This window comes from Syngnathus leptorhynchus, chromosome 5 (genome assembly GCF_054491065.1).
Source record: "Syngnathus leptorhynchus isolate UIUO chromosome 5, UIUO_Slep, whole genome shotgun sequence".
In the NCBI taxonomy this organism is placed as follows: Eukaryota; Metazoa; Chordata; class Actinopteri; order Syngnathiformes; family Syngnathidae; genus Syngnathus; species Syngnathus leptorhynchus.
The window spans coordinates 5,138,388-5,150,444 of record NC_141199.1 but is presented as its reverse complement, the minus strand read 5'-3'; the positions used below and the strand labels follow the sequence as shown (position 1 = coordinate 5,150,444).

At 43.2% G+C, this 12,057-nt stretch overlaps 1 protein-coding gene across 5 annotated transcripts in view; it reads left to right on the top strand.

Moving 5' to 3' along the window:
- sh3pxd2aa (SH3 and PX domains 2Aa) overlaps window positions 1–12,057 on the top strand; it is a 90,704-nt gene that overhangs the window by 67,285 nt on the left and 11,362 nt on the right. For 4 of the 5 annotated variants that reach the window (XM_085912008.1, XM_085912007.1, XM_085912005.1 and 1 more), the window contains one exon: window positions 3,150–3,278. The exons of the other annotated variant lie outside the window; for it this stretch is intronic. In XM_085912008.1, the coding sequence (XP_085768134.1) occupies window positions 3,150–3,278 (129 nt within the window). The remainder of the gene's footprint in view (window positions 1–3,149; window positions 3,279–12,057) is intronic. 5 annotated transcript variants of the gene reach the window in all.

Here is a 12,057-nt window from a genome sequence, read left to right as displayed (position 1 = left end):
ATGAGGAAATTATTCACAGAATAATTTTAATAATACCTGGAAAGCTAATAAACAAATGAACAAATCTGCTCTTTGTAACACAATGTGAGGCTTGAAAATAGAGTCCTATCGGCTTGTTGAGGTACTTACTCATTCTCCTCTTTTGTCCGTCACAGTTTATTCTTACACGCTCTTGTTCTTTCAAAAGCTGTAAATATGTCCTCAATGGCCCAAGTTGATTGCATTTTCAGCAACGCTCTCAACATTTCAACTTCACCCATTTCCATACAATAATCACAACATTTATCTTGTTTGAAAGGTGCACTGAGGCAGGTTGCACATGCTTTTGTTTTATGTCTACCATACATGAAGTCAATGTGTTATTTCTTAGTATCAATACAATTGATTAATAGTAATTGATTAATTACCTCTAACCTCGAGAATCTAGATAGCCGCTGTCAGCTTGGGTGTCACCTAACCACCTCCCCAGCCGGGGAGGGGTGAGTGGGGTCGGGGAGAGGGAGCAAAAACAAACTCCAGCCGAATCAGCCACTACAGGTTCATTAAAGGCCATATCATAGAAATATCTCTTTAAACGTGTCTTAAATGTTTCTACTGAGGCAGTAGTTCTAATATCCATTGGTAGGGCATTCCAGAGCTCTGGAGCCCGAATAGAAAATGCTCTAGACCCTGCTGACATGTTCTTGGCCCTCGGTGTCACTAAAAGACTAGCGTTTTGCGAACGAAGGTTACGAGACGGAACAGGAATTTGGAATATGAATATTTATATTGATGAGGCGGATGCACCAATATACCCAATTTTTCAGACATACTGCTCTGAATACAAAATCTACTCCAGTTCCTCTGATCTAATCTCTGTTGCTCCATAATTTAGTGAGTCATATGTGCAAAATTGGTCTGTCTGAGTTGCATGGTTTAGATTTCTGAAGTCTTGTGATCTTTTGAACCCATTGAAAACAAACTTTGATTTCGTAATACAACTGTCATAACTCCAACAGACCCACGAAAATATTGTTGCTTAAAAAAACCAGCTCATTGGTTTGAATGTTGATTTCCAAAAATTGATTTGACTTCTCATTGACACATTTGAGTGGCTTACACGCATTATATATACCGTAATTTTCGGACTGTAAGTCGCAGTTTTTGTCATAGTTTGGGTGGGGGGGTGACTTATACTCAGGAGCGACTTGTATGTGTTTTTTGTCACAAATTTTCAAAATTCAAAAATCCGCGATGTAGTGAAACCACGATAAACGAACCGCGATGTAGCAAGGGATTACTGTCATTTGAACTGCAAGTGACTTAACCCGTGCCGCGCGACAGTTGTTTACATAAAGGGCAAAGGATTCGATCACAGGATGACGAAGGGCCCCACGTACTACCGGCATCATTAGCGGCTTTGTTTTTTAAGTGACACAGAGGACGAAGAGTTTGAAGAATTTAATGATTTGGAGTGACACAGAAGGTTTGAAAAACTATTATGGCTTTTACGCACGCCCGATCCTTCTCGACTGGAGCTTTCTTTCACCTCCGTGGATGGAAGTCGGGGGCTTGCACTCTGCCGGGTGGCTGTCCGGGGAAGGTGGATGGGGCTCGGACATGGCTTTTACGCGTGCACGCTCCTATTCTATTGAGCTCTCTTCCACCTCCGTGGCTGGAAGTCGGGGGCCGGCGCTCGGCCGGGTGGCTGTCCGGGGATGGTGGATGGGGCTCGGACATGGCTTTTGCGCACGCAGGCTCCTATTCTATGGAGCTCTCTTCCACCTCCGTGGCTGAAAGTTCAGTAGTTGTTGGCTCATTGTACTCTTGTTTTGTTAAATAAAGAGCCGTTTACCAAACCCACGTCTTTCCTGGTACTTTGTTAACGCTCTAATATAGTTATATACTAGATCTCTGCAGCACACGCGCGGCGTTGTTGACATAAAGAACGAGGAATTTGATCGATGGATTTTATGATTTGGAGTGACACAGATGGTTCGATAATATTGTTGTAATATGATAGTTATTTGAAATATACTTTATATATCGTTATATGGGTCTGTGGAATAATTAGAAATGCAATTTACAACGGGTCCAACGTCAGCATAAGCGGCGCATACGCGGCATTGTTTACGTGAAGCATGATCGATGGATTTAATGAACTGGAGTGACACAGATGGTTTGATAAACGTGTTATTTATGTAATACTTACTTGAATAACTCTGAATGTTACGTCAGGCCCGTTCGCAGCTCCTCGTTTGTGTATATGTCACGTTAGCATACCATATCGTTTAGCCTGTTGTTGCTGGTTCATGTCTGTTTTTGGTGTTGGATTTTGACAAATAAATTTGCCCCAAAAGTGCGATTTATACTCCGGTGCGACTTATATCTGTTTTTTCTTTCACTTTATTGTGCATTTTATGGCTGGTGCGACTTATACTCCGGAGCGACTTATAGTCCGAAAATTACGGTATATACATGCTGTATAAATCCAGTGAAGAGGTTTAAAATCAGAGAGAAGGAATAAAAGTCTAATACTGAAACAAAAGAAGAAAGTGTTTGTTTTGTTTCCCATAAACTCATATCCAGACTCCTTTCCTGTCCCCCTCTCCTGCAATAGTCTCATATGTTTCTATTTAAGGCCAGCATTGTCTACTAACCTGATTGGTGTTTTCACCCCCCTTCTCTGTCCAGGACTGGCTCCCGACAGCAGAAAAGGGAGGCTTTTCCTCTCAGTCATACTGTTGATTGTCCAGCGTTCCCCTCAAACTGTTTTGCGGCTTTCCTTTCATTTTATCCTTTTTTGGGGGGGGGGGGTTGCAGGATTGACCTGCAGTTTGGTTCAGGTCATAAGTTCACTTTCGGTGCAAGATGAAACTTCTCGTAAAATCCTCGCTGAGTTGGCTCTTGTTGATTTGATCTCTTTTGATGCACCTCAGTGCTTCGCAGTTGGCCGGGGGTCGCGACAGCCATATGGCTACAGGTTTGGAACAATGCAGTCCCGACAGCTCATGTTGCGCTCTGTCAGGGAGGAAACGTGGTGACAGAGTGCAGGGGTCGGCTGATGGCAACAAACTGGGTGCACAGAGGCAGGATTGCAGTTGGAAGCAGCAGATTTGCACGGACTGTCAAAGCAGGCAGGTGGTTGACGGCGTGTTTCTTCTACTCAGGGATTGACAGCTTGGAGCCTATGGTACTGGAGCAGTATGTGGCCGTGGCCAACTACGAGAGACAGGAGCACTCTGAAATCAGCCTCAAGGCCGGTGAGACAGTGGATGTGATTGAGAAGAGCGAAAGTGGTGAGTACCTTGATTATAATCTACTTATACACACCGTGTTTGCGTTTTGCATTTTTAGAATTCCAATTTCCATTACTAGTTTTAAGTAAGCCCAATTTCAATCTGTACAGAAGGTAATCTAAATCAAGATTTGTTGTATGTTGTGTATGTGATGATCTGCCTGAGTTTGCAATATACACTCAGCTTCTACACTTATCAAGTTGGAATAGAAAGGTGTGAATGCTTGTGATAACATTGCAGTGTAGTCAGCTTTCTTAAGAGATCCCTCAAGTGTGGTGAGGTTGGTGGTTGCTCTGATATTGAGTCCACCAGAGTTAAACAAAAATGTCTGTGCTGTAGTTAGATGAATGTTGTGGGCTTCCTTGTGTCTTTAACTTACTCCATTGACTCAACTCCTAAATATTTCCAAACAACTGCCTCTGTCTTATTTTCCTGCCAAGAATGCTGTAGTTCTACCAAGAATTATGCTGGAAAAAACTAAGACATCCAACAGACATTGCTCTGTGTAAGAGGAAGTAGGGCTATGTCAGCTGTGTGGCTCATATACAGTATCAACTTGCTGTTCTATGCTGTGTGTTTTTGCAGTCTTGATCAAAACCTACACTGCATGACCCCAAATGAAAAGTCTATTAATTTGAATTTCAGGCTCTAAACATGGTACCATTGTGTCACCATTGTGCAATCACCTCAGGTTGTGACACTGACTGTGATCCAGAATACAGAGCTTGCCAGAGAATTTTTCACATCATTTCATGATGGATTCATATTGACTGGTTCACTGACAGAGATTGTGCCTGACACTGTGAGACAACACCTGTTGCATATTTTGTTACATAATATATATTTTTTAGTAATGATGTAGCAACTTGGCCTTTATCTATTGTCAATTGTTTCTATGATTCTAAGTGTCAGACAGTGATGTTTGAAGATCATTGAACCAGTCTCCAATGTTTCTCTTGTTTGTGTCACATGAGCAAAAGAAAGCTTGACAGAGTAAAGCAGCTGCACATGGAAATTGCTGCAGGGATGTGGCTTTGCTGGAGAAGTTAATGTATTCTAAAGAATGACTTCATGGAGGCATCATATTTCTTTCTTCATCCTGATTTTTATCCAAGTCCATATTTTTACTGCTTCTAAAGAATGAATTCAATCATGTAGGTATCATATTTCTTTCTTCATCCAGATTTAATCTAAATCCATATATTTACTGCTTGTTTTAATGCAGATTAGCATCAAATGTCACGGGTTAAGATGAACAGCTCAATCTTGTTAGTGACAAAAAGGTCCCAGATACTTCAGTCCACATTGTAAACAAGCACTTAAAACATAGTGGGAAAATGAACCTGAAGCTGTGGGTTGGAAACAAAGTCTGATTGTGTGGCTCTTCTGAGCGTGTGAACTTTATTGCACATTTCATGAGCTGCTGTACAAAAAAAGACAATGATTTATGAATCACCTTGAGTGTGGCTAGATGTGTCCTGGAGAGAGGTTGTCCTATTGAACTAATTCTTGATGAGAGAAATGGTGTGTTCTTGGAAAGGATGCTCCAGAAGTGTGACATGAGGCCCAAAAATGAACATCAAACATTCCTGCCGTGTGCTCTGGATAAATATAGTTCACTCACCCCAATGTCGCGGTCCCGCACCTTTGTGTCACATTGGAGCACTTGAAACTAAGCACTGAGCGCTCAAAAATAAATCATCCTTTTTACATTTAAAAAAATTTATTTTGGGGATTTTCACTCAGAATGAGAATTGGTTTTGGTTTAACCATTTTGTGCTTTTTCCGGTCTGAGTTATTAATTATTTTTATTTTTATTAATTGTTTCATGTACAGCCCTTTGTTTGCAGTGGTGGATGTTTTAAAGAGCTCCATAAATACAATTGAGTGGAAATTGCTAACCACTTAAGGTTCAACCCGATTGCTTTTGATTTAATAGATTCATTGTTGTTGAGTGGCAGAAAGTGAAGCTTTATCAGCATTGTTATATCTATTAATGAGCACACACAAAGTTCTGCTGATGACAACTTTATCCATCATAGAGTGACACAAACACCATGACACTGTACTGTGCTGTGAGACTAGCAGCGTCTCAATAACTGTTGGAATATGTTGTTGCTGTTACACTAATAGTTTGTGATAGAAATATACTGTATTTTTCGGACTATAAGTCGCACCGGAGTATAAGTCGCACCAGCCATAAAATGCACAATAAAAGGGAAAAAACATAAAAGTCGCACCAGAGTATGTCTCACTTTTGGGGGAAATTTATTTGACAAAATCCAACACCAAGAACAGACATGAACCAGGAACAACAGGCTAAACGATACGGTATGCTAACGTGACATATACACAAAGGAGGAGCTGAGAACGGGCCACACGTTTCCTCAATTTAGAAGTTTTATTTTGACTTTTAAATGTTTTTTTAATTTAGAAAAAAAATGTGATGTAGTGTAGCCACGATAAACGAAACGCAAAGTAGCCGAGAGATCACTGTGTGTGTGTGTGTGTGTGTGTGTGTGTGTGTGTGTGTGTGTGTGTGTGTGTGTGTGTGTGTGTGGGTGTGGGTGTGGGTGTGGGTGTGGGTGTGGGTGTGGGTGTGGGTGTGGGTAGATAGATAGATAGATAGATAGATAGATAGATAGATAGATAGATAGATAGATAGATAGATAGATAGATAGATAGATAGATAGATAGATAGATAGATAGATAGATAGATAGATAGATAGAGTAGCATTAGCAGACGTAATCAAACACACTCACACACGTATATACGTATACAACACATCAGCTTGTTTTGAGTTTCGAGGGACCGTGTCATTCAATGTATTATATCTTAATTGCTATTGCAAAACATCATACTACCTAAAAAATCTAATGTGCCCAAAAAAAGTGACGCTGGCATTGTTTAAAATATGAAAAACACAAAGCTGTAGCAGCCGAGGACTTCAAAGTCCGCGATCACTGTGAACAAAACGCTTTAAAGTAAAATAGTAAAAACAAGTTCATACTCTTTATTGTGAAGAACTAATGACGTGTGAACTAGCACACACCTGAGTCTAGGACCTTTTAAAGTAAAAATCTCTATATATAAGATAATTTTTCTACTGCTTCAATTTAAGCTATTTTCCTTGTCAAAACATCCACTCTTTAACAGCTGTTATTGCCTCTTCAGTCCTAACATTAGTGCATTAGTTAAATTCTGCGGAAATAGGCTTGTCATGCCTGAACAGTGAGGCACAAAGATGACTCACTCTCTCGCCATGAGAAGCTTAATCTAACTCTTGCAATCAAAGATAGAAGAGTCCTACAAACAAAACTATGCAGCAATAAAATCACAAAGACGAACACTATGTTTAATTAGCTATTAGATCTTTTTTTTTTTCAGATGTAATTTGGCTTCCTTGTAACAGTTTGCAGTTTCTTATGAGACATCGGGATAAAGTAGAGCAGAAATAAATGAACCAAGGTACCGTTTCTGCAGTTTTCAATCCAGTAAATGAATTTTTGTACGACATGAGAAAACACACAACTGAGCCTTTTGCATGCATGCCAAGAGGGCTTGAACTGATGCACTCCCCCCCCCCCCAAATTTTTTCATTGTTATAGAATCTAACATTTGCTCTATTTATCGCCTGAATCAGATTATTGCATCAGACAACACAAAACGTGTGATACATGTTTTTTTAAGGATCCGTCGGGAGGTAGAGCCTCGGATTCAGGAGGAGCAGTGTGGCTTTCGTCCTGGCCATGGAACAGTGGACCAGCTCTACACCCTCGGCAGGATCCTCGAGGGTGCATGGGAGTTCGCCCAACCAGTCCACATGTGTTTTGTGGACTTGGAGAAGGCGTTCGACCATGTCCCTCGGGAGGTTCTGTGGAGGGTGCTTCGGGAGTACGGGGTGCCGAACCAAATGATAAGGGCGGTTCGGTCCCTGTATCACCGATGCCAGAGTTTGGTCCGCATTTCCGGCAGTAAGTCGGATTCGTTCCCAGTGAGGGTTGGACTCCGCCAAGGCTGCCCTTTGTCACCGATTCTGTTCATCATTTTTATGGACAGAATTTCTAGGCGCAGCCGAGGCGTTGAGGGGGTCCGGTTTGGGGACCTCAGCATTGCGTCACTGTTGGGTTCTTCAGGCCGTGATCTCCAGCTCTCACTGGAGCGGTTCGCAGCCGAGTGTGAAGCGGTCGGGATGAGGGTCAGCACCTCCAAATCCGAGTCCATGGTCTTCGGTCGGAAAAGGGTGGAATGCCCTCTCCGGATCGGGGATGAGATCCTGCACCAAGTGGAGGAGTTCAAGTATCTTGGGGTCTTGTTCACGAGTGAGGGCAGGATGGAGCGCGAGATCGACAGGCGGATCGGTGCAGCGTCGGCAGTAATGCGGACTCTGTACCGGTCCGTCGTGGTGAAGTGAGAGCTGAGCCAAATGGCAAAGCTCTCGATTTACCGGTTGATCTACGCTCTTACCCTCACCTATGGTCACGAGCTATGGGTTGTGACCGAAAGAACGAGATCCAGGATACAAGCGGCCGAAATGAGTTTCCTCCGCAGGGTGTCTGGGCTCTCCCTTAGAGATAGGGTGAGAAGCTCGGTCATCCGGGAGAGACTCGGAGTAAAGGCGGTGCTCCTCCACGTTGAGAGGAGCCAGATGAGGTGGCTCAGGCATCTCATCAGGATGCCTCCTGGACGCCTCCCTGAGGAGGTGTTCCGGGCATGTCCCACCGGTAGGAGACCCCGGGGACGACCCAGGACGCACTGGAGAGACTATCTGTCTCTCGGCTGGCCTGGGAACGCCTTGGGATCCCCCGGGATGAGCTGGATGAAGTGGCTGGGGAGAGAGAGGTCTGGGAGTCCCTCCTAAAGCTGCTGCCCCCGCGACCCAACCCCGGATAAGCGGAAGAAGATGGATGGATGGACATGTTTTTTTTTTTGTTTTGTTTTTTAAAGAAAATGGGCTAAAGAGTTTTGGTCATGATTTTTTTTTTTTTGCACCAAGAGCCAGTCTTAAGCTACAGGACCAGATGGTGTTCCATTCCTTTCCACTCAGAGGCAATGTTAGCCCTGTAATATATTGTTCATGATGTTCAGGTTTGGTGGCTGTTTGTCTACCGTCGATTATCGAACACGTAAGCATGGCTGCAGATCAAGAGGTTTGTACGGCTTCGTGCACCAACTGCACCCTTCTGTTAGAGAGGTTGTCCCTGCTAGAGGGATGTGTCCACCAGTTGGAGCAGAATAGTGCGATAACAGTAGATGTGGCGGACACTGTTGCAGACTGTAGTCAGCCCGCTAGCCCCGTTAGCATTAGCCCCAAGCGGCTTGCTAATTGCGATGAGCCAGGTAAGACGCATAGCCGTCCAAAGTCATCTCGGTCAACTGGCCCTCGCCCCTTGGTCATAGGTGACTCCATCACCTGAAATATCATGCTTAAAAATCCAGCCACGGTAATGTGTATTCCTGGGGCAGAGCACCCGACATAGAAGCTAATCTTAGGGAGCTGACTCGCAATAGGACTAGTCAACAGCGTAGTTCCAACAACACTAGCTACTCGGACATAGTGATACACGTCGGCGCCAATGATGTTAGGATGAGGTAATCTGAGATCACAAAGAAAAACATAGCGAGGACTTGTGATCTCGCCAGAAAGATGAGTCGGCATCCAGTATTTGTCTCTGGCCCCCTGCCTGGGAGAGGCTCTTATGAGAGGTTTAGTAGATTAGTCTCCCTTAATCGATGGATGGCTGGGTTCTGTAAAAGCAGGGACTGTATTTTATAGATAACTGGTCCTCCTTCTGGGGCCGCCCCAACCTACTGAGGAAGGACGGCCTTCATCCTAACCATGAAGGCGCCTTCACTCTTTCTAGGAATATAGATTACTGTTTGAGCCACTCATGACAGGTCACTTTAGAGCAGGCCGGGGCACAGGTGACTAGACCACCTGTCAGGATGGGTTTGGAGTCAGTTAAGTTAAAGTTAACTAGCGCTAGGCTATACTTCCAGCATGCACATAGCTCCTTGTGTAGACTAGAGCGTCATAGTTTGAATAGTGCTACAGCACATGTGAACACACTTTCTACTGAGGTAGTAGACAAATCCAATCGCTCCACCCTGACCGGTATAGCTGATGATACGGTGCCTCTTTCAGATAATATTACATGTGTACCAAATATTTACTATCGAATTCCTACGGTCGTATCATCCCACCGCGCTAATAAACAATCGAGAGGTGATGTCAGGCCTAGAGAACACAATCTTACTTTCATTTCGTTTAAAAATCCTTTGATAGATACGAACCCTGATCGACCGATTACACTTAAACTCGGTTTTATGAATATTAGAGCGCTTCATATGAAAGCAGTTCTCCTTAATGACCTCATCACGGAACATAATCTACCGTAATTTTCGGACTATAAGTCGCAGTTTTTGTCATTGTTTGGGTGGGGGGGCAACTTATACTCAGGAGCGACTTATATGTGATTTTTTTCAAAAATTTTCAAAATTCAAAAATCCGCGATATAGTGAAACCGCAAAAAACAAACTGCGATGTAGCAAGGGATTACTGTCATTTGAACTGCAAGTGACGTCACCCGTGCCGCGCGGGGGTTGTTTACATAAGAGACAAAGGATTTGATCACGGGATGACGAAGATGACGAAGGGCCCCACGTACTACCAGCATCATTAACTGCTTTGTTTGTGAGTGACCTGAGGACAAAGAGTTTGAAGGATTTAATGATTTGGAGTGACACAGAAGGTTTGAAAAACTATTATGGCTTTTACGCACGCCCGGTCCTTCTCGACGGGAGCTATCTTTCACTTTCGTGGATGAAAGTTGGGGGCCGGCGCTCGGCCGGGTGGCTGTCTGGAGAGGGTGGATGGGGCTCGGACATGGCTTTTACACACGCCCGGTCATACTCTATGGAGCTGTCTTTCACCTCCGTGGATGGAAGTCGGGGGCCGGCGCTCGGCCGGGTGGCTGTCCGGGGACGGTGGATGGGGCTCGGACCCGGCTTTTACGCACACCCGGTCCTATTTATGGAGCTCTCTTCCACCTCCGTGGCTGGATGTTCAGTAGTTGTTGGCTCGTTGAACTCTTGTTTTGTTAAATAAAGAGCCATTTACCAAACCCACGTCTTTCTTGGTATTTTGTTAACGCTACAACATAGTTATGTACTAGATCGCTGCAGCCCACGTGCGCCGTTGTTGACCTGAAGAACGAGGAATTTGATCGATGGATTTAATGATTTGGAGTGACACAGATGGTTTGATAATGTTGTTGAAATCTGATAGTTATTTAAAATATACGATATGTACCGTTATATGGGTCTGTGGTATAATTAGAAATGCAATTTGCCACGGGTCCGACGTCAGCATATGCAGCACATAGGCACCATTGTTTACATAAAGCACGATCGATAGATGTAATGAATTGGAGTGACACATATGGTTTGATAATATTGTTACTATATGGTAGTTATTTATAATATACTTTATATATCGTTATATGGGTCTGTGAAATAATTAGAAATGCAAATCATGACGAATTCGAGGGCGAGCGTACTCTGCATTATTTACCTCATAGACGATCGATGGATTTAATGATATGGAGTGACAGACATGGTTTGATAGTGTTGTTGTAATATGATAGTTATTTGAAATATACTTTATATATCGTTATATGGATCTGTGGTATAATTAGAAATGCAAACAAATAGTCCGACGTCAGCATATGCGGCGCATACGCGTACTGCAGCATTGTTTACATAAAGCACATCGATGGATTTAATGAATTGGAGTGACAGATGGTTTGATAAACGTGTTATTTTTGTAATACTTACTTGAATAACTCTGAATGTTACGTCAGGCCCGTTCTCAGCTCCTCGTTTGTGTATTTTTGTAAATCATTCATCTCAATAAAGCAATCCTAAATTCCTATTTGATACAGTGGCAAAGCTAACACTATGCCAGCCGACCCCCGATAGCTCCTTTCAATCAGCTGACTAGTTCATGAAATTCTTTGCTCGAAAGATTGAATCCATTAGCGATGAGATCAAGATGACCATTCCGATCGCTCAGTCGAGACCGCCGATTACCGGCGCTGACGATCATACAATAACCCTTTCAAATTTTAAAAGCGTGTCCCTCGAAAGGCTTACACAATTAGTTAGCGCGGCTAATCAAACAACATGTTTACTCGACCCACTTCCAGCCAAACTATTTAAAGAATTATTTCAAATCGTAGGACCGTCCGTCTTAAATATAATTAATCTGTCTGTCTCCTCTGGGATAGTGCCAACAGCCTTTAAAACTGCTATGATTAAACCGCTACATAAGCGACCAAATCTTGACCCACACTGTCTCAGTAATTATAGGCCAGTTTCAAATCTCCCATTCATTGCAAAACTTCTTGAAAAAGTAGTAGCGCAGCAGCTTATTGATTACATGGTCGCTAATAATCGATTTGAATCTTTTCAATCTGGTTTTAGAGCTAATCATTCCACTGAGACGGCACTTGCTAAAGTGACTAATGATCTCCTCATAGCTATGGAGTCAAACACTTCATCGGCATTGTTACTACTCGATCTTAATGCTGCCTTCGACACTGTAGACTTTGATATTTTATTAGAGCGTCTTAAAGGTTGTGTTGGTATTTCAGGGTCAGCACTTTGTTGGTTTCACTCATATCTATCAGACAGGACACACCGAGGGGTCCATGGCAATACGTCCTCTGAGCTCTACAAGGTTACGTGTGGTGTCCCACAGGGATCGGTACTAGGACC